The 20,849-nt window shown below is 39.5% G+C and overlaps 1 protein-coding gene across 1 annotated transcript in view; it reads left to right on the top strand.

The window, feature by feature from the left end:
* The window catches only part of GXYLT2 (glucoside xylosyltransferase 2), a gene marked incomplete at its 3' end in the record, with an annotated part of 28,088 nt that extends 7,239 nt beyond the window's left edge, over nucleotides 1-20,849 (top strand). The window contains 5 exon segments of the mRNA XM_072420723.1: nucleotides 8,690-8,873; nucleotides 10,312-10,443; nucleotides 17,386-17,637; nucleotides 20,284-20,407; nucleotides 20,677-20,849. Coding sequence (XP_072276824.1) covers nucleotides 8,690-8,873; nucleotides 10,312-10,443; nucleotides 17,386-17,637; nucleotides 20,284-20,407; nucleotides 20,677-20,849 — 865 coding nt within the window.

The following is a 20,849-nucleotide window of genomic DNA, read 5'->3' as shown; positions in this document are numbered from 1 at the left end:
TTTATTTTATTAGAAAAATAGTGTAAAAATACGAATTTCATCAGAAACAATAAAAATAAAAGACATAATGGTTTATAAAAAATGTTGAATATAGTGTCCTAAAAATAGGACAGTGGGGAGTAATGGGCTTTAGTGTGTGGTCAGTAGGAAGAATGCCTCTTACATTTCTGGCAATTAGGAAGAATGTCGCCCTTACAGATAGCCAAAAAGGTCATTAGTGTCAGTGGTAACTGACCTAATAGGCACACGTTGCTTATGACACAGGGAACCCCTGGTTGAAAAACACTGATTTAACCTTTGGCTTTATACTGCCAGCTATTGGAGGATTCTACACTGGCAGAGGAAAAAATTGTAAGCAAGGTTCGGGATAACTTGTCATACTACCAGCATTAATGTTTTTTTGCTGGTGATCAAGGAGGGTGGATGTCTTTCGTTATCTTGCTACTTTGCTAGCATCTTTTTCTAAAATCAAGACTATAATTAGAGGTGCTCACATATCTAGGCAGGGTAAGGACATGCAAAGAAAGACTTCAAAGAGATTTGTCTAGGTGCTGTGTCACATGACCATGAATTTAGGTTAGTAATTGTGCCACTTAAATAATTGGTATTGTGACAAAGTGCCAGGATTAGCTAGGAGGGTGTCACTGGCTGGTGCACTGCTTTACATTTTAAATTCCAGTGTTCAAGGGTGTAAGGAAGCCCGTGGGAGCAGAGGTTATTAAAGGATCCTGAAGTGCAACTAAATCAGTTGGAGACAAGGAAGTGATAGGTAAGAACTAGAACACTGAATCTCAAGGCTTATTATCAAAACTTACAATTTGCACATTGTTCTTCACTACATTAATAAGCCAACTTGGCTAACAAAGTCCTCATTGTTTTTTGCGGTGCATGGCGTTTACATTGACATTTAAATTCCTATCTCCTGCTCTGTCAGAAAACATTGCAGACATTTACACACCATAACGTTTCTTTTCTGTGGGCTCTGGGCCGCGCCGTAGGCCATTTTAGCATCTTATTTGCTTGCTGCTGCCTGGGGCACGAGTGCGAGTATGGTTTTGGCAGATAAACAAAACTGTTTTGATGTCTGCATAATAATAATGTTGGAAAACACCGCACATCTCTGGGTTGTATACGCTTCCTTATCTGCAAATTAAGAAGCCGCGTTTCTGTCTCTGTGGAGCTATAAAATAAAAAGACGATGCAATTAAACAATAGCGGTATTACAGAGAAGCTTCTGCCTTGAAGTGTATGTAAATTATAATATTAAACTTCTCTTATTTGCCCCCTTTGTTTGGGTCTGTTTAAATATTAAGGGCCATTTATAGTTTCGAGGTGAGCTTAATGCACGAGTAAGGCAGCCCAGTCATTTGAATGGGCTGCCTAACTCCACAAAAAAAGGTGCATGTAGCAATTTTGCAACACATATTAGCAGTTCCCTGCACATTGCTTGGCATTGCAACACATCAAGGACTCCAAAATGCATTGGAGTGCCTTTCAAAATGAATACACCTAAGTATACAACAAATCTTACCATGACACAGTCATATAAATGGGCCATAAGTGTGTTAATTTTTTAAGACCTCTTCACTCTTGCTTTTAACTAGAGCCAGTGAAGGGGAGCGGTTGCTCATTTGAAAAAGTGGCCACATACTGGACACTGCAATTAGCATGACCCTATGGAGGAGTCAGTGGGGCAGTTGGGGACATTTGATGAACTTCCCTTGACATTGTTTAGTTGCTGCTGGGAAAAGCCATGTTTATCAGTAATACGAACAAAGCCTTTAATGGACTTAGCATTCTTCAGTCCAATTTACTCTGTGGGTTACAGACCACTTCCCTTGTATGGTATGGAGAAGAGCAGGGGTAGCTCTGTAGTCATACCTTATAGTGACAACACCGAACCTTGGTTCACAAGGTATGGCACAGTTATCTGCTGGCACAGAATGTGTTGGACTGACAGATCTACTTTCTGAAATTAAAATCTTTAAAAATATAAAGATAAGTAATTATCGAATGTAAGGACTAAAGGGATGCAGTATATTACTTAATTGCCTAATGTATAGGATATATAAGAGGTTGTTTCTGTGTATAATGGTAATTATGTAAAAACATGGGTAAAGCTGTATTTGCTCATCATATTTGCAGTCACTACTTACAGCTTGGTTGTGCCACACTGCAGCGGGGTCGGACTGGCCTACCAGAGGATAGAAAAACCTCCGGTGGGCCACGGTGACATGCCTTGAAATATTTTTTTTTTTTTTAAATATAGGGGGGTCACAGGACAGCTGCCTGGCTCTCTGGTGGGACCTTGGCCTCTAATCCCTTACAAAACTGTGCCAGAAAGGTTTGCATTCTGGTGAGCTGCCTTCCCAGGACTTTACACACCTAACCGCGAGTGATGTGATGGTGATAACGGGGGGGTTTCTTGCCAACAGCAACATCTTCCTTCCCTTGTACTCCATGTTCAGGAGCTTTAGCTTCTTGGCCACAGTAACATAATGCACTGAAATAAAACGTTATAATACATTTTTGATTGAGGTGTATACATCCACCCAAAATGATGGACAACTAAGGAGGAAAGGGAACACATGGACTTGGTCCTGAAAGAGGGATAGTTCCTCCAAATTTGAGGCAGTTGGGAGGAATGCATGCCCATTACATTTACCTTAAAGAGGCTCCTTAAATTGAAATACACATTAGGGATGATGTCAATCTGCCTTGGGAAATAAACCTGGAATTTCTCTGCTTTGTTGAATTAATTTTCTATTGCGCATTCGTTCCAAGCTAAAAGAAACTCTTGTAGGACTTGGCAAGTAATGAAGTATAACAACTGCAGGATTCCAAGTCTAGTTCCATGCAGGATATTGGAAGCAATTATAAGTTTGGTCACCTTTAGGCTTCTTGCATGAAGCTGGATGTGAAAGAACCTTTCTAACAGGAAATCAATGTCAGTGAGTATCAAAGAGGGCCTGGAAATGAGAATCTTGTAGCTTTTAAAAAATGCTTAGGATTAGGCTTGCCTTGAAAAGTGGTTGTGGACTCATTGGGCCTGATTTATTAAAGCTCTTCAAAGCTGGAGAGAATACATTTTCATCAGTGAACCTAGGTGATCCAGGAAACCTGGAATGGATATGGTCCAGGTTTCAAAACATTTGCTAGCAAATAGCAAATTACTTTGAAGAAATCCATTCCAAGTTTGATGGATAACCCAACTTCACTGATGAAAGTGTAACCTCTCCAGTCTTGGAGAGCTTTATAAATCAGGCCCACGGTCTTAGTTGCCATCCATAGTGCCTATCAAATCCTAAAGAACCTGTTCTCTCTTAGGCCCCTCTAGTCTTCCTATTGGGTGCCTAATGCTATGGGTGGCTTCACTGGTCAATAGAAATCTGTGCAGTTCATAAATGCTTAATAGGGTTTTGGCGTACTATAAGCATTCTGGATATAAACAGAACTTTAGCCACCTTGAGGTGTTTGTTTTGTGGACCAATTTAGGTTTGACAGTAAGGGTTAACAGAACACTTCTCCACAATTGTGCAACTTTCATTTTGTTTAGTTGAGGGCCAATGTGTTTATAGTTTGTATTTCTTGCTTCTATAAACTTCAATTAAAACCATTTTCGTCATGTCAGAAATATTTCATCTGGCCTTTTGGCACACCGCTCTGTGTTAGCCCCAAGTCAGTCATCTGGCCCCAATTTGTGTAAAATTGTAGCGTTTGCTGAAGCATGTAGAGATGCATGCAATTAAATATTCCATTTCACGTACTGAACAAATAGAGAGAGGCCTGGGAGAGTTTTTTTGTTGTTTTCTTTTGTTTTGTTTTTTTGTAGCTGCTAAGAAGTCGAAATAAATTCTTGAGATTCATGTGTTAAAAAGGTCGATAAACACTGCTATAGTGTATGAGTTCACTTTCCTGTCTTTTATCAGTGATCTGGGGAACCCCTTTTGCCTTCCCTTCTGAAAATATTATTAATATTCAAAAGTATTTATATAGTGCCAACATATTATGCAGTGCTGTATATTAAATAGGGGTTGCAAATGACAGACAGACATTGACACAGGAGGAGAGGGCCCTGTCCTGAGGAGCTTACAATCTAAGAGAAAATGCTACTTTTTTGGTTGTCAATGAATTCAAGCGGGAGTACTTTTAGTCAAGACCAAGATGCATGAATATCAAGTGGTTTGACATTAGTAGCATTGAATCTAAAGATGATTGAAAGACAACCACCATTTTTAGAAGGTCAGCAATGGCAGCCCTTATCAATAAAGGTTGCTTTCAGGAAGCACACAATTACCCCACAAATAAAGAGCTTCCTGTTGTAATATATAATGATTGTACTTTTATTACGCCTTTCCCCCAACAAAGCATATTATCCTTTACTCCTTCCTTTCTCTAGCCAGAGTTATCGCTCCATTTATGAAGTTGAACTTCTAGGTATGTCCTAAGGGGTCAGCGCCACCCCTGAACACTATCATGTAGATAGGGCAGTAATGCCATCCACCTTGGTGAGTTTGGACACCATAGCTTACACAAGGTTAGCTTCTCCATCAAAGAAATTTGAATAGGTTAGTATGGACACTGGCGACCAACACTGAGCTGCACATGTGCAAATTTGACAGCTGGGGAGGCAATCAGGTAGGTAAGAATACTTATTGCAGAAAGGAGATCACTGGTCCCCATTTGCAATAAAGTCCTGCCTGATGCCAAATTTTTAAAGTGGAATTTTAACCCAAGAATGGATGGCCTTGATCCAGAGCACCGGTTCCACCGGACTTTTTGACATCTCCTATACTGCAGAATAGTCAGGACCTTCCTGCTCCATTGAACGTCCTGTAGTGCCAGCTTTGAAGTTTTAAGCAGGTTGTCATCCATACAGCTGTCCATCCAAGAAGGATTAAAACCCAAGTCTATAAATCAATCATCTTAACGTACACTTCAGCGGATGATAATGAGACTTTATCATGTCCTCATCAGAGGATTCTGACACTGATCCTCAATTACTTTGGTAAGGAAGGCTCTTTTATCTGTCAAATCCTTAAAATAGAAATGGAAAGGATTCCCGTTTACCCATGCGGGAATCAATGTTTTCACCTAGCTGCCTCTCGCTGCGGAGGATGACACTTGATAAACAGCTTGTCTAAGCAGATGTGAGGGATGGAACGTTTTATACGGCGGTAATTGATCGATCTGCCACAAGGAAAATGGATACAAATGTGCTTTTTGATTTTTTTTTTTTCCCTTCTCCTCCTGGTAATGGTGAGAATGAGAGACGCTGCACAAAATCCTCCCAGATCATAGATCTTCCTTTTTTTTCTGCACATCAGGTAGGACTTTTTTTATCTTTTTATAATCTGCAAGCTTAGAAGATTGCGTTTTAAGCAGAACTCAAGCTAAAAATACCTAGATTAAAAAAACCCACAAAAAACACCTGCAATAATTGCCTTCAATCCAGGGATTTTCCTTCCAGTACGGCTTTTCTGCCACTAGATGTCTCTTTATCTGATGTCTAGTATCACTTAATCCATTGCTTCTGAGCCCCGGTTGTCCAGGATACATCCCAGCTTGTGATTGCAGTGAAAGGAGAAGCAACACAGTAATGAGCTCGTGTCTCTTACAATTAGCTTTCTCCTCCTGTCTGCAAGTTAACTTATTGACAGCTTTTCCTTTTGTACAGAAACAGCTGTGGCTGATACCAGGTCAGATCCAGACTTGCATTTAAAATGACATTACATTATGTATTAATGATTTCATACCCACAATAATGTGTGTCTTTTATATTCTCTTGAAGTTCAGTTAAATTAAATCCCCATCTGGCTCAAGTATTTACAGTACATTGCAAGGATTTGTGTGAATTTTATTAAAGGGGACCCATCATCCCGTATGTTTCTTTCATGCACCTTCTTCACAAATCACAGTACTCCCCTTTCAATTACCTAATGTATTTTTCTCTCCTGAAGCATGACGCTTTCCTTTTTCAGGTATTTTGCAAGGTCCATTCATATTCTGGTCTTTGATGCTGTTAGATATCACACCATGGGCCAACCCTGGTGGCTGTTAAGTTCTTGGCTTTGTTCACATATGGCTACCACAGATCAACCCATGTTGTGCCCCCTTGCCTTGTGGCTTGCTACAAAGTTTCAGGGTAACAGTCTGCTCACTGTGGGTAGGGGAAAAGTGAGGAAATTTCCTCTCCTGTCTGCCTGCCAGGAACAACATGGGTGGTGGTGGTGGTGGAGAAGGACTACATATAAAGTAAACCAGCTGCTTTAACGTGCATTTGTTCTTCATAAACCCATCTTATATTTATAAAAAGTTGCCTTTCCCTGGATGGCAGAATCCTTGAAAAAATATCTGCAGGTCGTTAATCCAGCAGCATGGCGTATGGCTTTTATCACACAACAGCTTCCTTTAATAATTCACAGTGTAACACTAAAAAGCTAGAAGGTAAATACTAATTCACATAAATGAGCTCATTCAATATTTATACCCCTCTGAAACAGGAATTTAATTAAGACCTAAGCTCTTCTCTACACGTATTGATACTTGGCGCTGCGTGCTAATTGGAGAGCCGTCAGAAGGTAATTCTACAAAAAGCTTGGCATTAAATGTATAGCATAAAACCAGTATCTCTACTTGAATGAATTCTCAAGATGATATATTTGGCCTGATTTATTAAAGCTCTCCAAGGCTGGAGAGGATACACTTTCATTAGTGAAGCTTGGTGATCCAGAAAACCTGTTATGGATCTGGTCCAGAATTGAAAACATTTGCTAACAAATAGCAAATGACTTTTTAGAAATCCATTCCAGGTTTACTGATTCACTCAGCTTCACTGATAAAAGTGTATCCTCTCCAGCCTTGGAGAGCTTTAATAAATCAGGCCTATTGAGTCTGATTTATTAAAGCTCTTCAAGACTGGAGAAGATGGACTATCATGGGTGAACCTGGGGTTTCAGCCCTAAAACACAGCATCAAATCCACAGCTGATTTTGCCACTGGCGACACGTTGCCAGTAGCAGAAAAAGTTTGCATGCTGACCTTAATCAAATCAATCATTTGCTGGTCTGGCACATTGGCAAATCTTACTTGCTTGGAAGGGAGCAACATTTTGTTGGTCCTGCTAGCAAGGAAGTGATTTCATAACAACAGGTAACAGGAGATTTTGTCCCAGGGGCATTGTTGCCAGTGACCAGGTCACTTTGGTTTCACTTTCCTCTAATACTGTTTTTGTTTCTTCTTGCCTTTTTTGCAACCACTGCCTTTCATTACTTCCTGCCTGGCACTTCTTGGGGCAAGTTTCCTGATGACATGGTGACAATAGCAGAACTTCTTATGCACTGGCCAGGCTGCTTGTAGTAATTAATAAGACAATTCAAAAGAACAATCGGAAGACAGGGAGAGAGCAATTACCTGAACAGAGACCCTGATGACAGGATCATCAGGTACTTGCCAATATGTTTATTTTCCCCATTTATGAGCTGGGTATAAATTGCTGATCTGCTTGTCACTTTGAGTTTGTTGTGAGGCTTTGTGTCCTCTTTGTACATTGTTTTCAAGGCAGCTTCCCTCGGTTTGTAACTTCCCTCAGTCAACTGATTCTCAAATATAGAGAAAAAAACTGTGACTTTTTGCCAACTTGGAGAGGAAGTTGCATATCTATTGTTGTTTGAGATGGAAAACAATAAGCTGAATTGTTTGGTGCAGCAGGAAAGTTAAATGTACTTTTAGGGTCATGTCACAGGGGCGATCTTGATAGTGGCTACAATTTGCTAAGAATCTTCCTACTGGTCTCTATAAAAGCATTCCCTCACTAGTGACGCCAGAAACATCCCATCTCTAGCAATCGTGATTCTGCAGCTATTGGGCCATGGAGGGAACAATTCCTTAATGCTGATTAGAATTCTTTTTTTTATTCCATGACTTTGCTGCTGGTGATATGTCGCTGGTGGCATCATTTTCCATGTGGCATAATTCTTATAAAGTTAGGCTGTTGAATAGCCAAGGACCCCTGTGCCAAAAACAAAAAAAGACAGTGAGTGCAACTGCAGCTGCGCATGTCAGTTTGCTTGGCCTGGTACTATGATGGGAAAGTATGTATAGAACATTCATTTTTGTGAAATGTTCTGTTCTGAGGCAAGGGGATGATTAAGAGGCTTCCATCTTCTTCCTCTACATTAAAAGCTTGAGGTATTTCCGGCAGGACAGATCAAATGATATTGAGGAAAAGCTGCACAGATTCTAAATTTTCTACCATTCCACCTTCAAGTGTCGTCTAAGAACACAACCCAGACAGTGGCAAATACCTGCAGATGCCAACATTTAAAGTTTGTTTTTTTATTTTTGGACCTTGAGGTTTTGGATTCCAGGTGTCCTTTGGTTATGCATACCTGCATGGATCAACAGTTTTAACAGCCTGGCCCAATCATGTCCTAATATACTATGGGCCTATTACTTTGCTAGGTGTCTTCACTGACCAGTAGTGAGACTTTAGTGGAAAAGCAATAGGATTAGGTTTTTCCCATTACTTTAGGAAGGTGTGCAAATCCTTCCCAGTTGGTAGCACTTTAGATTAATTTTTGGAGTTTAGGTTTAGGGGTTCTATCAAGTAGGCCTTTGTTATGGAGAGAGATGTTTATTGTATTAAAACAGAATTCTAATAAACTTTACTTCTTCTTTCCTGCTGCAGACCCCCTGAGCAAAACCACAAAATTTCTGCCCCCGTGGAATGGATGCATCTTGCCGTGGTAGCATGTGGCGATCGTGTAGAAGAGACCGTGACCATGCTGAAATCTGCCGTGCTGTTCAGTGTGAAGAATCTCCAATTTCACATCTTTGCAGAAGATGAATTGAAGTCAGAGTTTCAACGCAAGGTTGGTGAAGAAGGTGGTGATTTGGGTCTGGTATGGAAGACTGCCGGTACATTTTTTTTATCCAACTTTGCATTCTTTCTATTCATAGACTTGAAGTACCTCTAGCTGTATGAGCCTGCATGTTGGGAAAGGTTCCACTGTGGTTTCATTGATGTAATTTCTAACCACTCAAAAAAAAATTGAAATGTGAGATCGGCTTATATATTATCTTAGGGTTCCTTTTCCTTTGATGTGGCTCCTTTTCCTTTTGATGTGGCTGAGATTTGCTAAGAGTTTAGGCTTCAACTTAGAAGTTATTATTATTTGTAAAGTACCAACATACACAATGCATGTGCTTGTACTGAATACATGTAATGCATTGCTATTCAGCTCTCTAAATGTGTTGACACTAGCTAGTCCTAAATAAGCACTTTTAGCTAGTGCTAGCTAGGACTTATACATTCAGATGACCACACAGTAATGGACTGCATGCCTTAATTGTGGGCTGATCCTTAGTGGAAAAAAGTAAATGGACACCACTCTAAGCTATTGAGTTCAGGTGTTTCTTGTGAAAGGTACCATTCATTCTACAGCATTCAAAGTCATTTTAGGGTATTATCCTCCTCCAGCCAGTGCAGTGTCACTCCTGCTTTTGCCAATGCCGGTGCAAAAATACAGGTGTTGGCTGGTGCTGGAGCTTAGTGGGAGAGGTGATGTCACTTCCTCCATCAAAAGGTGTGCATCGGTAAAGGAGGTCATTTGCTCCTCTATATGCAGAAGTGTCAGGTATTTTGCTCTAGCAGTGAAAAAAAGAAGGAACGGTCAGGAGAGTTCTGTCCAAGTGAGTATAGTATCGGTGGACTTTTACCTGCTCTTGTCTTTTTGCCCTAAATGAGTAAGTTGATAATGAGTCAGAAGACATAAAAATCCCACCCTTTCAAAGGTGCTACCCCCATACTGCAAGGGTTAAATGTTGCTTTTTTCCTATAGGAGGGGTTTTAAAAGCAGTTTTAGGCACATTAATTCCTTGGTTGCCAACCTGTCCTCCGCAGCCTCTTCTCTAAGGTGCTGCAGCAGTTGCAGGCTCTAATTCTATTCTCTACAATGCAGAACTAGTAGCCCTACATTGTAAATGAGAATGCCTATGACCTGAACACAACCTGGAGCATTAGACAGAGGAGGATAGTACTAGCCATTGGAGGAGCTGTTAAAAAGGTAAGGAAAAGAAAAGTTCCTGAGACGAGGGGTAAACCAACCGCAAGTGAGTTTTTTTTTTTGTCCTGCAGGTCAGCGTTATTATGTAAGAGGAGCCCAGAGCTACTACGGCTGTCTGTAAATATTAACCCTAATACCAAAAAGTAAACAAAAAACCTACTGTACATCTCATAGGTTTTTCTTGCTGCAGCGTTTGTCCTGATCTTTTTTTTGTCTGCTTGTTTTTTTTTTTTTATTCCTGCAGCTAAGGGAATGGCCCCATCAGCTTTCTAGGAAGTATGAATACACAATCTATCCAATCATGTTTTCAGTTGGAAATGCTCAGGAATGGAAGAAATTATTCAAGCCCTGCGCGGCTCAGAGACTTTTTCTTCCGGTAAGAGTCATAATATAACATTCAGGCGTTTGATGTGCTTTCCGCATCTGGTCAGTTTGTCTTTGCTTGTTATGCATTTTTCAGTCTCCTTCCAGCCAGGAATTCATTTTATGTGTTATTTAAACTCTCCGGGCTGGCATATGTTTTTCTGATTAAAATCGTATTTTCCCTTGCGACGTGCATAGTGTGCAAACCTGCTTAAGAATTTGCTAAAATTGCCTGAAACCCACAGAGGGCTGAACAGCCGAGCCTACACAGTATAGTAGTAACAAAGGGTATTCCTTAACTTTTACTGTAAAATAGGATATTAGTATTGCCTGAAATATTAGAAAGTCTTGCCCTAATGGAAAAGCAAAGAGATGAAGTTCACCAGAAAAAGGCTATATTAATGCACAAATAACTGTCCGCCATTTATAAAACTGTCAATCAAAATTTCTGGGTTAAACACTGATATGTAAAGGAATGGGCCAGAAAAGCTGCAGAGGAAAGGGCTAGATAGTGCTGAACATCCTCCAGCCAGGAAATGAGGCAGGCTCTGTCTGGCTTGCTGCAGCTTCTGTTGCTCACACTGAGAAGTTCCCAGTTTGCACCCAAATTAGAAGAAATTTCAATATAGAAGAGGAGCCTATACAAGACTGAAGGGAGTTCAGCTTTAGGCACGCTACATGACATCCATTTAGGGTTCTCATTTTGAGAATTTGCTGTCTGGAGGTTCTTTTCTAAACCTTTATGCTTGTTTTGATCTTATAAAAGCTCTGGCAGGAAGCAAAGTAACCCAGAACCCGTGTGAAAACATGTGGAGTGACTCCTGTGTGCAATAATCTATTTAGTAATTCCCAGACAAAGGGGAGCAATGCTTCCCCCTACACAAACACCAGAGGCCAGCCTGGAGGAGAGGGAGCGGTCACACCTGTTCTCTTACAAATCCTGCTGACTTTCCACTCTATTAATCTCCACTGTAAATTAAGGGGTCAATCCAGCCGAAAGCAATATTTTGGTAACAGGTGCCGTTTGGTAGGCTGAATCACTCACTGGCCTTATCATATTTCCTGGGGACTCTGGTGGGGAGATCTTTCTGCCATTTCTCTGTCTCTAATGCTGACTATCAATATTTCTAATTGATCCAACTCTACCGAAACAGGTGAACAAAAAATATTTAATGGGACTTTAAAAAATTATTTAAACGGCCTTTAACAAATAATAAACATTATACAAGCACTGTTAAAACATAATTTATGCACATTAATTAAAAATAAAGTGTAATTGAGACATCTCCAAAGGCCACATTCACCAAGTATTCCCCCAACTCAACGAGTTTTATGGCAAATTTGTTTTTAACTATTGTAAATAAAACATGTTTTAACAGTGCATGTATAATGTTTTATATTTGCTAGATCCAGTGAAAGACCTATTTATTATTTGTTTTTCTGTTTATGTCAATTTTGGGATGTAGGCACTTGCTAATGACCCTTTTTATTTAATGTTGGATTCAACTGTAGGTTTACTATGAACATTGAATCACAAATCTATTAGAAAATAGGGCATTTCATGGTCAGGAATTCCCATTCTCTGACCACCAACAGTGGGCCTGATTTAATAAAGCTCTCCAAGACTGGAGAGTTTACACTTTCATCAGTAAAGCTGGGTGATCCAGCAAACCTTTAGTGGATTTGGTTTGCTGGATCACCCAGCTTCACTGTAAAAAATATATCTTCTCCAGCCTTGGAGAGCTTTAATAAATCAGGCCCAATGTAGGGGCTCTACCCACTATTGGTGATCATAGGAGGGGAAGGGGCTTCTGTTGGGCAAAGAATGGGGCTGGTCAATCTGGGCATGGTGCTAAGTGGGTTAACATTCAATATCAATATCTGGAACATATAAATCATTTACACTGATCTTGTACCTATCAACCAGTGTATGGACAGCATGAGGGGCACATTTTTAAAGGGGCATTCTAGGATAATGGAAATGTTTTTAAAATCATTTCCTCCATCATCATAAACAAAAGCTACTTACTTTATATCCTGGCAATTTTACTAATGTCTAGCAATTTTTAAAATAGCAATTAGCATGATGGATCACTGAAAACTGAGCAGACAGTCCGTGGTACAGAGTTTCTCAACTAGGGTTCATTTGAAGAAAGGAGAAAGGCTGGTATGGTAACTGCACCACAAATCAAATACTCATGCAGGCAGGCCCTAAAAGTTAACTTTTTGATCCCTTTTCCCTTTGTCCATTGCATTTCCTGTACTCTTTCCCTATGCTGGCTCTTATCAGTTACCATTGTTCTCAGCTCTCTCTGGGAGCTACTGTGTTATAGGAAAGCAGAAAGGGGGGATTTCTGTAGTCCTTATATTGTACAGTACAATGAGTTATCATTGTATTATTGTCACCCTAGGACAGAAAGTGTCTTAATGAATCACCAGGAAGTCATTTAAAAATCCCAACCATAAAAGGCTGCAATATATTACATGTTTGTTTCTTTTAGAACTACAGAATCTAAATAATGTCTATATAATATAAATCCATATAAAGGTCTATGTTAACAGTCTAATCAGGCAGACATGTTCCTCTTAAATAAACAGTTTACTTTGGTAACTGCAGGGATGCATAAAATCTCCCAAGAATCCATCTGCATTCAAGAAGCTGAAACGTCTCTTGTAGAAAATAATAGGAGCGCTTGCATCCTTTGGGGTGTATTAAATGTTAAGTGGCCGTCTCGCGAGCAGCGGCTCGCACTGAGAGAGATGGCATCTCGTGGCAAGCTAGATAATTACGTGCTGCATTGAAGTGCTCAGCGCTGTGGAGCAGCTGTTAGGTTGAGTGCACAGAGGTTAATTACAGTGCTTATCACAGCCGTATTACACCCTTTTATCCACCTCCATAGGAAAGCCCAACGCAATGTCTCACTCCTCTGAATGTTGCCAGCCAAAAAGTAACACTTTTTTTTTGGAAATGATTTAATTTAAGATTTGAGTTATTTAATTAACATTGTCACCTTTTCTAATGATAATAATTGTTTTTTTTTATGAATATGGAAAGTGTTTTGTAGCTGGGTTCTAATGAAGTAGTAACTGACACAGTTGTGTATTAAACATTTTTAGTGGTCATGTAGTGTTCCGCTTACATTACAGATCTCAAGGCAAATGCAAAACTATATATATATATATATATATATATATATATATATATAAATTACCCCCAGCCCTTTAGGATTCAGAATGAGAGTGCTTGCAGAGCTGTAAGACACTGTCACATGTTAAGAACCAAAGGAAAAAAATATACTGTATATTTGCAGCATTAGTCAATAAGTGCAGAGCTAGTGTTGGATTTTCTATTTAGGTGGCCCAGCATGAATTGCAAAATCTGAAGCATGAAGCTCCCTGTATTGTATATCGGGATATCAAGTATTTACATTACTGTTACAACCCTTAGGCTACGTACACACACACGTGCAATAATTGTCTTTGGTAAGGATATTTTACGATCCTTTCCAACGACAAACGACTGCACGATGAATGAACAAGCTCTGTACATACAGCGCCGTTCTGCTCTATGGTCAGGAGAGGGAGGAGAATGACTGAGAAGCACCCCACTGCGCTCTCTCCCCTTTACTTTCATTACGATCATTCCTTGTCCATTATCCGATGACTGCTGTACACACCCCAGAATCTTGGCTGATATCAGCCCTGAGGCGATTATCGTATGAGAATCATCTGACGTGTGTACATAGCCTTTGGCTAGGTCTATACAGACTTCTAGCACATTTTTTTGCTTTTCAAGTGGTTAAAGCTTGCCTTAAAACAGCGGTCACCAACCTTTTAAGGTCCGCGGACCACTAAAATTACCGGCTCCCAACCGCGCATGGGCGGGGAGCCGGGTGTCACTCAAAGGGGAGAAACTCCCCCAGAGTGACGTCATTAAGACATAACCCTGACCACTCTCCCATCGCAGATCTGAGCCTACAATGGGAGAGTGGACGGGTTGTGTGCAGGGACACAGCCCGCCCACTTTCCTGAGCATAGAAACTGCTCGGGGTACGTGGTCCGCGGCTCTGGCTGGTGTGTCCCCCCAGCAGGGTCTTTCTCCTGACCCCGCTCAGGGATGCACCGACCAGAGCCGCGGACCCCCAAAATTTTCTTGCGTACCACCGGTTGGCGACCGCTGCCATAAAACACTCATAAACACCAATGATGCGTTTTGATTTATTTATACAAGCAGAGTTTTCATTTTAAACCTGGGAAATGAGCACAAAGGTACATAATATCCTTTACTCATTCCATAAAAGTGTTAAATATACCTATTAACCACCTGGGCGTTACACTGATGTCTGGATTTCTGTACCAAAAGCGGTACACTGTTTTTCATGAAAATTTTTTTTTTTAAATTGTAGACCTGTAACTTACAGAAATATGTCCGAACAAGGGTCTAGTAGATATCCTGATTATAAAAAAGTTTGAAACACACAATCATGTAAAAAAAAAATTAACTTTAATGATAAAATTTAAATAAAAAAACACAAAAATCACCTTAAACAAGAATGCATAAATAAATAAAAAATACTGAAAATGCAATAATTCAGTATACTGTATAGTAATATATTTTTCTAAAACACCTTCCTAGTGTGGTAAATTTTAAAACAGAGTCCAACGTCACATACCTATAGACAAAACCACATAAATATATTTTGTATTATTTTGTATTGGATTGGATACAGGACTTTGTATTGAATCCAATACAAAATATTTGAATTTCCCGTTACAACCCCTGTCGATGGACGTATGCAGTGACATCATCAGCAATCGCAGAGGGACGCGTACACGAACGCCAAGTGTTTTAATTCGTTCCGTACTTCCATGCAAAAAAGAAAAGAAAAAAAATGACTCACCGAAATATGTCCAAAATTTAAGAAATTTAATAATAAACTTTAAAAAAACATTTCATAAAACATATAGTGTATAATGTAATGTAACTGTACAGTAGCTTAAATAATATATATAATACAATTATATTTATATATTATATATAAAGATTTCTTTGTATTGGATTCAATACAGCTTTTTTGTATTGAGTTCAATACAAAGTGATTTGAATTTCCCGCCCCACCTCCCACCCGCACCGACCAGGAAACCCCGGAGATCGTCACTGCACACGCACGAGGACAGAAGAGGACAGACGTCTCCGGAGGAGCTGCGGGGACAAGGTAAGTGTTTTTTTTTTTCAGTTGTAATCCGATTGTCATACAATGTTGTATGACATTCGGATTGCACTGTAACGCATGTTTATATTTTTAGCTACCCCGCGCCTGATTCGGGGTAAACGATTGTTGCAAGTTTTCTTACCCCCGTACCAGGCTTGGGGTAAAAGCCCAGGTGGGTAAATAATGAGACCAGACTTGAATGTGAAAGTTGTTTATTTTGTATATTATGTACATTTTTTATTTTATTTTTATGTAAGTGATGTAAACTGTTTTTAGGCTGTGTACACACATTCAATAACTGTCATTGGAAAGGATCTTTCACAATCCTTTCAAACAACAAAAGACTGAAGGAGCTCTGTATTTACAGCACCATTCTGCTCTATGGGGTATGAGAACTAATGATCCGCCAGGACGGATCCATGAACCACAGATGACGAGCGCTGTACACACATCAGATCATCACTTCAGGGCTGGTATTGGACGAGAATCATCTGATGTGTGTACGTAGCCTTACTTAACTTTTTATTTACAGGTTATCCCACCATGAAAGGATGATTCCCACAGCTGCACTCTGACATGAGCACAGCTGTGGTGCTCTTGACAGCATGGGATCCCCAGGCACTAGAGGGCAAATGAGGACAAGCTTCCCTATTCAACTCTAGTGCTGATTGGGTGAGATAAGGTAAACCCTGATGACAATTGGAAGCTTTTATCAATGTTTTTAGGTGTTCATAAATGTGCAAAAAAGCCTCCATTGAAATCATTTAAGGTGTTAGTACATGTTTTTTAGGCATTTTCAAGGGTTTTTAATTTTTTAAACACACAAAAATGTAGATGTAGACTAGCCCTGAATGCATGGGAATTTAAAACATGGGGTTTAAAAAGCTCTGGGTTGTAGACTAAGGCTACTTAATCAGGTAATCGCCTCAGGGCTGATATCGGACGAGAATCTGGCGTGTGTACAGCGTTCATCATTCATAGATCCGTCCTGCAATCATAAGAACAATCATAAGGGAAGTGAACCTTTGGGCAGATAGATTAGATTGACTGCCTGCTTATTCCTACAGCCAGCCAGTAAGTGTCTTGCCAGGCAAACAATATTTTAGATAAAGGTCATGTAAAAACATTTACTGAAGCAATGGTGTCACATTCATTGGAACAACACAAAAATTGCTTACATCTCTACAATTTAATTACTTTTTGCAAGACTAATTGTGCTTTTAATGCACATTAGCTATTTATCTCTATCCAGGTAATTCAAGCAAGTTTATAAAGGTAGACTTTTTACCATGCATCTGCTATTTCCAGAGAGAATTACTATAATTCTTTCACAGTTCTGCCAGTTCTAATTTCCTTGGTGATGACTAATAAAACCACCTTGGATATCTTTAAACACAGAGATATACCAAATAAAGCTGTCTTATAATCCTTATGGATAATAACATTGAATACTCATAGTTCCCATTCTTCTATAGGGAATGAAGGTTGTGATAACTAATTGGGATGCTGAAATTGCTATCATTTAGTAGCTGAACTCTAGATTGTCCCAATCATTTATTTGACAATCTCCTTGTGTCTAGCTGATATTTCCTGGGAAGGTTTAATGTAATTGCAATTTTTTAATAGCAACCTACATTTTTTTTATCAGAGGTTTGCCTATTGTTTAACTACCCTTTGTTACACAGTGATTTTATATATGTTACTGCAATAAATCACCTTGACCACTTACATTTTATATGCAGATTATCCTGCAAGACGTGGACTCCCTACTATACGTAGACACAGATGTTCTGTTTTTAAGACCTCTGGATGACATCTGGGCTTTCCTGAAAAAATTCAATGAAACGCAGTTGGCGGCGATGGCACCTGAGCATGAAGTCCCTAAGATTGGCTGGTACAGTCGCTTTGCCCGGCACCCCTTCTACGGTACAACCGGAGTCAACTCTGGGGTCATGCTGATGAATCTGACTCGCATCAGGAAGCAGCAGTTCAAGGTAAGATGTGCAGAAAATAAAAATCATATCCTAAAATGTGAGAAATAAATCAGTCTTAAACAGTTTCTTCCCAATCTGGTGCAATAATATACCTAGAATGAATGGTTGAGTGAACTTAATATGCCCATCTTGAAGGGGAGTAGGTCGGGGAGATCTGTCAAACATTAACAGTTCAAGAATAAGAGATGAGTATTAAAAGGAAACACAAGAACAAGCGAGGTCTTGCAATGGAAGTGCTTAACTAAGCTCAGAAGGTAATCTAAAACCCCACAAAATATTTATATGTTATAGCTTACTAGTCTTTAGATTTATTGCCATCGTTACATTTAACTGCATGCAAAAAATAAATTTTTGGCTCTATAAAAAAAAAAGTTGGGATCTGCCATTCCTTCAAGCATTCTCTGATGAGAGTCAGTTACTACCATTAAAACACATGGACCGGGAAGATTCTCACAAGGAAATGTCTGATTCCCTGTTTTATAAGTAGAGCTCTTAAAGTATATCTAAAATCATTTATTATTTAATCCCAATTAGTGTTGGTTGAATAAATCCCTAACAGTTTTTTTTCTGTAGGCCATTGGGGAAATTCCCTATCACATCCTGTCTTGTACAAGTGGGATGAGTGAGAGAAATTGCCTACTGACAAACCAATGTTTGTCAACCAGGGTTCTGTGCAACCCTAGGCTTTCTCTAATAGTTGCTAGGGCTTCATTAGGCAATGAGCAATTTGTGCTTCCCAAGTCAGTTTAGGTGACACCAATGTTTCTTTTGGCTATCTGTAAGGGATGACATTCTTCCCACTGGCCAGCAATTTAGCAAGCATTCTTCCTACCTATTGCCACACTAATATACTTTGAGCTGTGGATATAGAAATAAATAGCAGGGGTTCCCTACGACCTGAAAATTATTTCAAAGGTTCCTTCATGTTTAAAAGATTGAGAAACTGTCCTAGACAGTTGGTACCACAATGAGTGTCCTTTTTTTCTTCTCTGTTCCTGTTGTACTGACTCAAAATTTACAAGTTTGCAATCTCTGTAGCTGCAGGTACTAGGAAGCAAAAATATCCAGATCAGTAAAAGATACCCAAATTCACCAATAACTCACCTTTTACAAACGTGGAACCTTTACAGTCATGAGTTTAAGGTATGGGAGGGGGGTGATTTCTTTGAGGTCTTCACAGTAAATCAGTATAATCGAGCTGTAATTCCTAATGACATCTGCTGATGGAGTATGTACCGCACACTGTAAATCACACACTGCTTAGTGCTCGTCCTTAGCGTTCCGTAGTGACAGCCACGTTCTGGATCACTGCTGTCCCTTCTCAAGGAGATGGGCAGAAACATGGATGACTCCAGACAACAATAGGCAGGCGTACAGCAGTGAGCTCCACTCTAGTTATTTATTGCGACATGCAGGATAATTGTTTCGTGATTGTACCTGAACTGAGAAGGGATAAATTGTGTAAATCAGTCACAAATCTGGGTGCCTTCCTTGTTTCTACAATGAAAGGGATACCACATTTTAAAGCTATGGTAGTTATTGCAAGGAAGGTGATGGGGGTGTTGGTGGGCAAGTTAACTATCAGTCAAGGATGCTATTATTATTAATATTATTATTAGACAGTATTCAAATAGAACCAAGGCTGTACATTAAATAGAGGTTCCAAGTGACAGACAAATACAAACAATGAAACAGGAGGAGAGGACCCTGTGGATATAAACTAAACTAACTTTAACATATTCACAGTATTTCCCATTATATAGATCATTTTTGGGGTTATAACAAAAATCCTTTAGTAGTGCAAAACGAGGCATCATTACAGAAGGGGCAGGGAATGTATGAGGAAGACATATGATCATGGTAGGAACATGAGATTGTGAGCCCCTTTGAGGGACAGCTAGTGACATGATTATGGGCTCTGTAAAGCACTGCATATGTCAGCACTATATAAATACTCTGTAATAAGAATATTAATAAACTCTCTTCCTATTCTTATTATGAGTTCCAGAAGGGTTTTTGGGGATGGAGCAGCACTGTTGGGGATATTAGCAGACGTGTTGTGGCACACATTTTAATTTGGTCTACATGGACACAGACAGAATATTTTTCGCCCTTTTTTGGCCTGCATTTCATCTGTTATAATGTTCTTTCAGCAGACCAACGTGCAGGTTGATGTAGTCTCCCAGAACAAGCCATCAAGTGGAAATGCATAGTGGAACACCAAAAGTTTGGGTTATTATGACACATGCCATGTACCCATTTTTGAAGCCTGCTTTACTTTAATAGGACCGGCGTATCTGTAAAGGAAATTATTTGACATTATGTAACTTTCCTGTGCAGACCTTTGCTATATGTAAGGAGGCAGTTTCCTTTTGTTGGGTGACTAGAAAAGTCATCTACGTTTTTGGAAACTCTACTTCATTTACATTTATCATTGCGTGAAAATGAGAAAAAAAAAAAAAAACATAAGATCCCAAGATCACAGTAAGTAATTTCTGTGTCCTAAATCTAAAGATCTTTTGCTGCAACATTCAAATTGTAGTAAACTTCAGTCTCCTGTTTGACACATTTTAGCTCTGTCTACGCTTATGTCCAATTGTAATTTGGCCACAGGTTTCTATAACATGAAATGTCTTTTATTTTCAGAACAATATGATTCCAGCCCGATTAACTTGGGAAGAGATGCTGCACCCACTTTATCAAAAATATAAAAACTATATCACATGGGGAGACCAGGACTTGCTGAATATTATTTTCTCATTTAACCCAGGTATTTTATTTTATAAAAAGAAGTGATCTCAGATGTTACCTTAAAGCTTTGTTCGTAGGTTTGGTGGGTAAGCAACGATTAAGTTCAGTTGAGCGTAAAATATATCACAGTGCAGAGATTATGTGGGTACATCAAGGTGGAAATAGCTGAGCTGGTTGCATCAGTTGCATTGAGAGTGTTTCTGCTGTCTATATTGTGTGTGTGGGTAGTCATAACTGTTTTTTTTTTTTCATTGAAAGATGTTAAATGAATATTTGTTTCTTTTCCAGAGAACCTGTATGTGTTCCCATGCCAATGGAATTATAGACCAGACCACTGCATGTATGGCAGTAATTGTAAATCTGCAGAAGACGATGGTGTATCCATTCTCCATGGCAACCGAGGGGTGTACCATGATGACAAACAGCCAGCATTCAAAGCCTTCTACGAAGTGTTACGAGAT

Source organism: Pyxicephalus adspersus, chromosome 8 (genome assembly GCF_032062135.1).
Source record: "Pyxicephalus adspersus chromosome 8, UCB_Pads_2.0, whole genome shotgun sequence".
Classification (NCBI taxonomy): Eukaryota; Metazoa; Chordata; class Amphibia; order Anura; family Pyxicephalidae; genus Pyxicephalus; species Pyxicephalus adspersus.
This window is presented reverse-complemented; position numbering and strand designations above follow the sequence as displayed.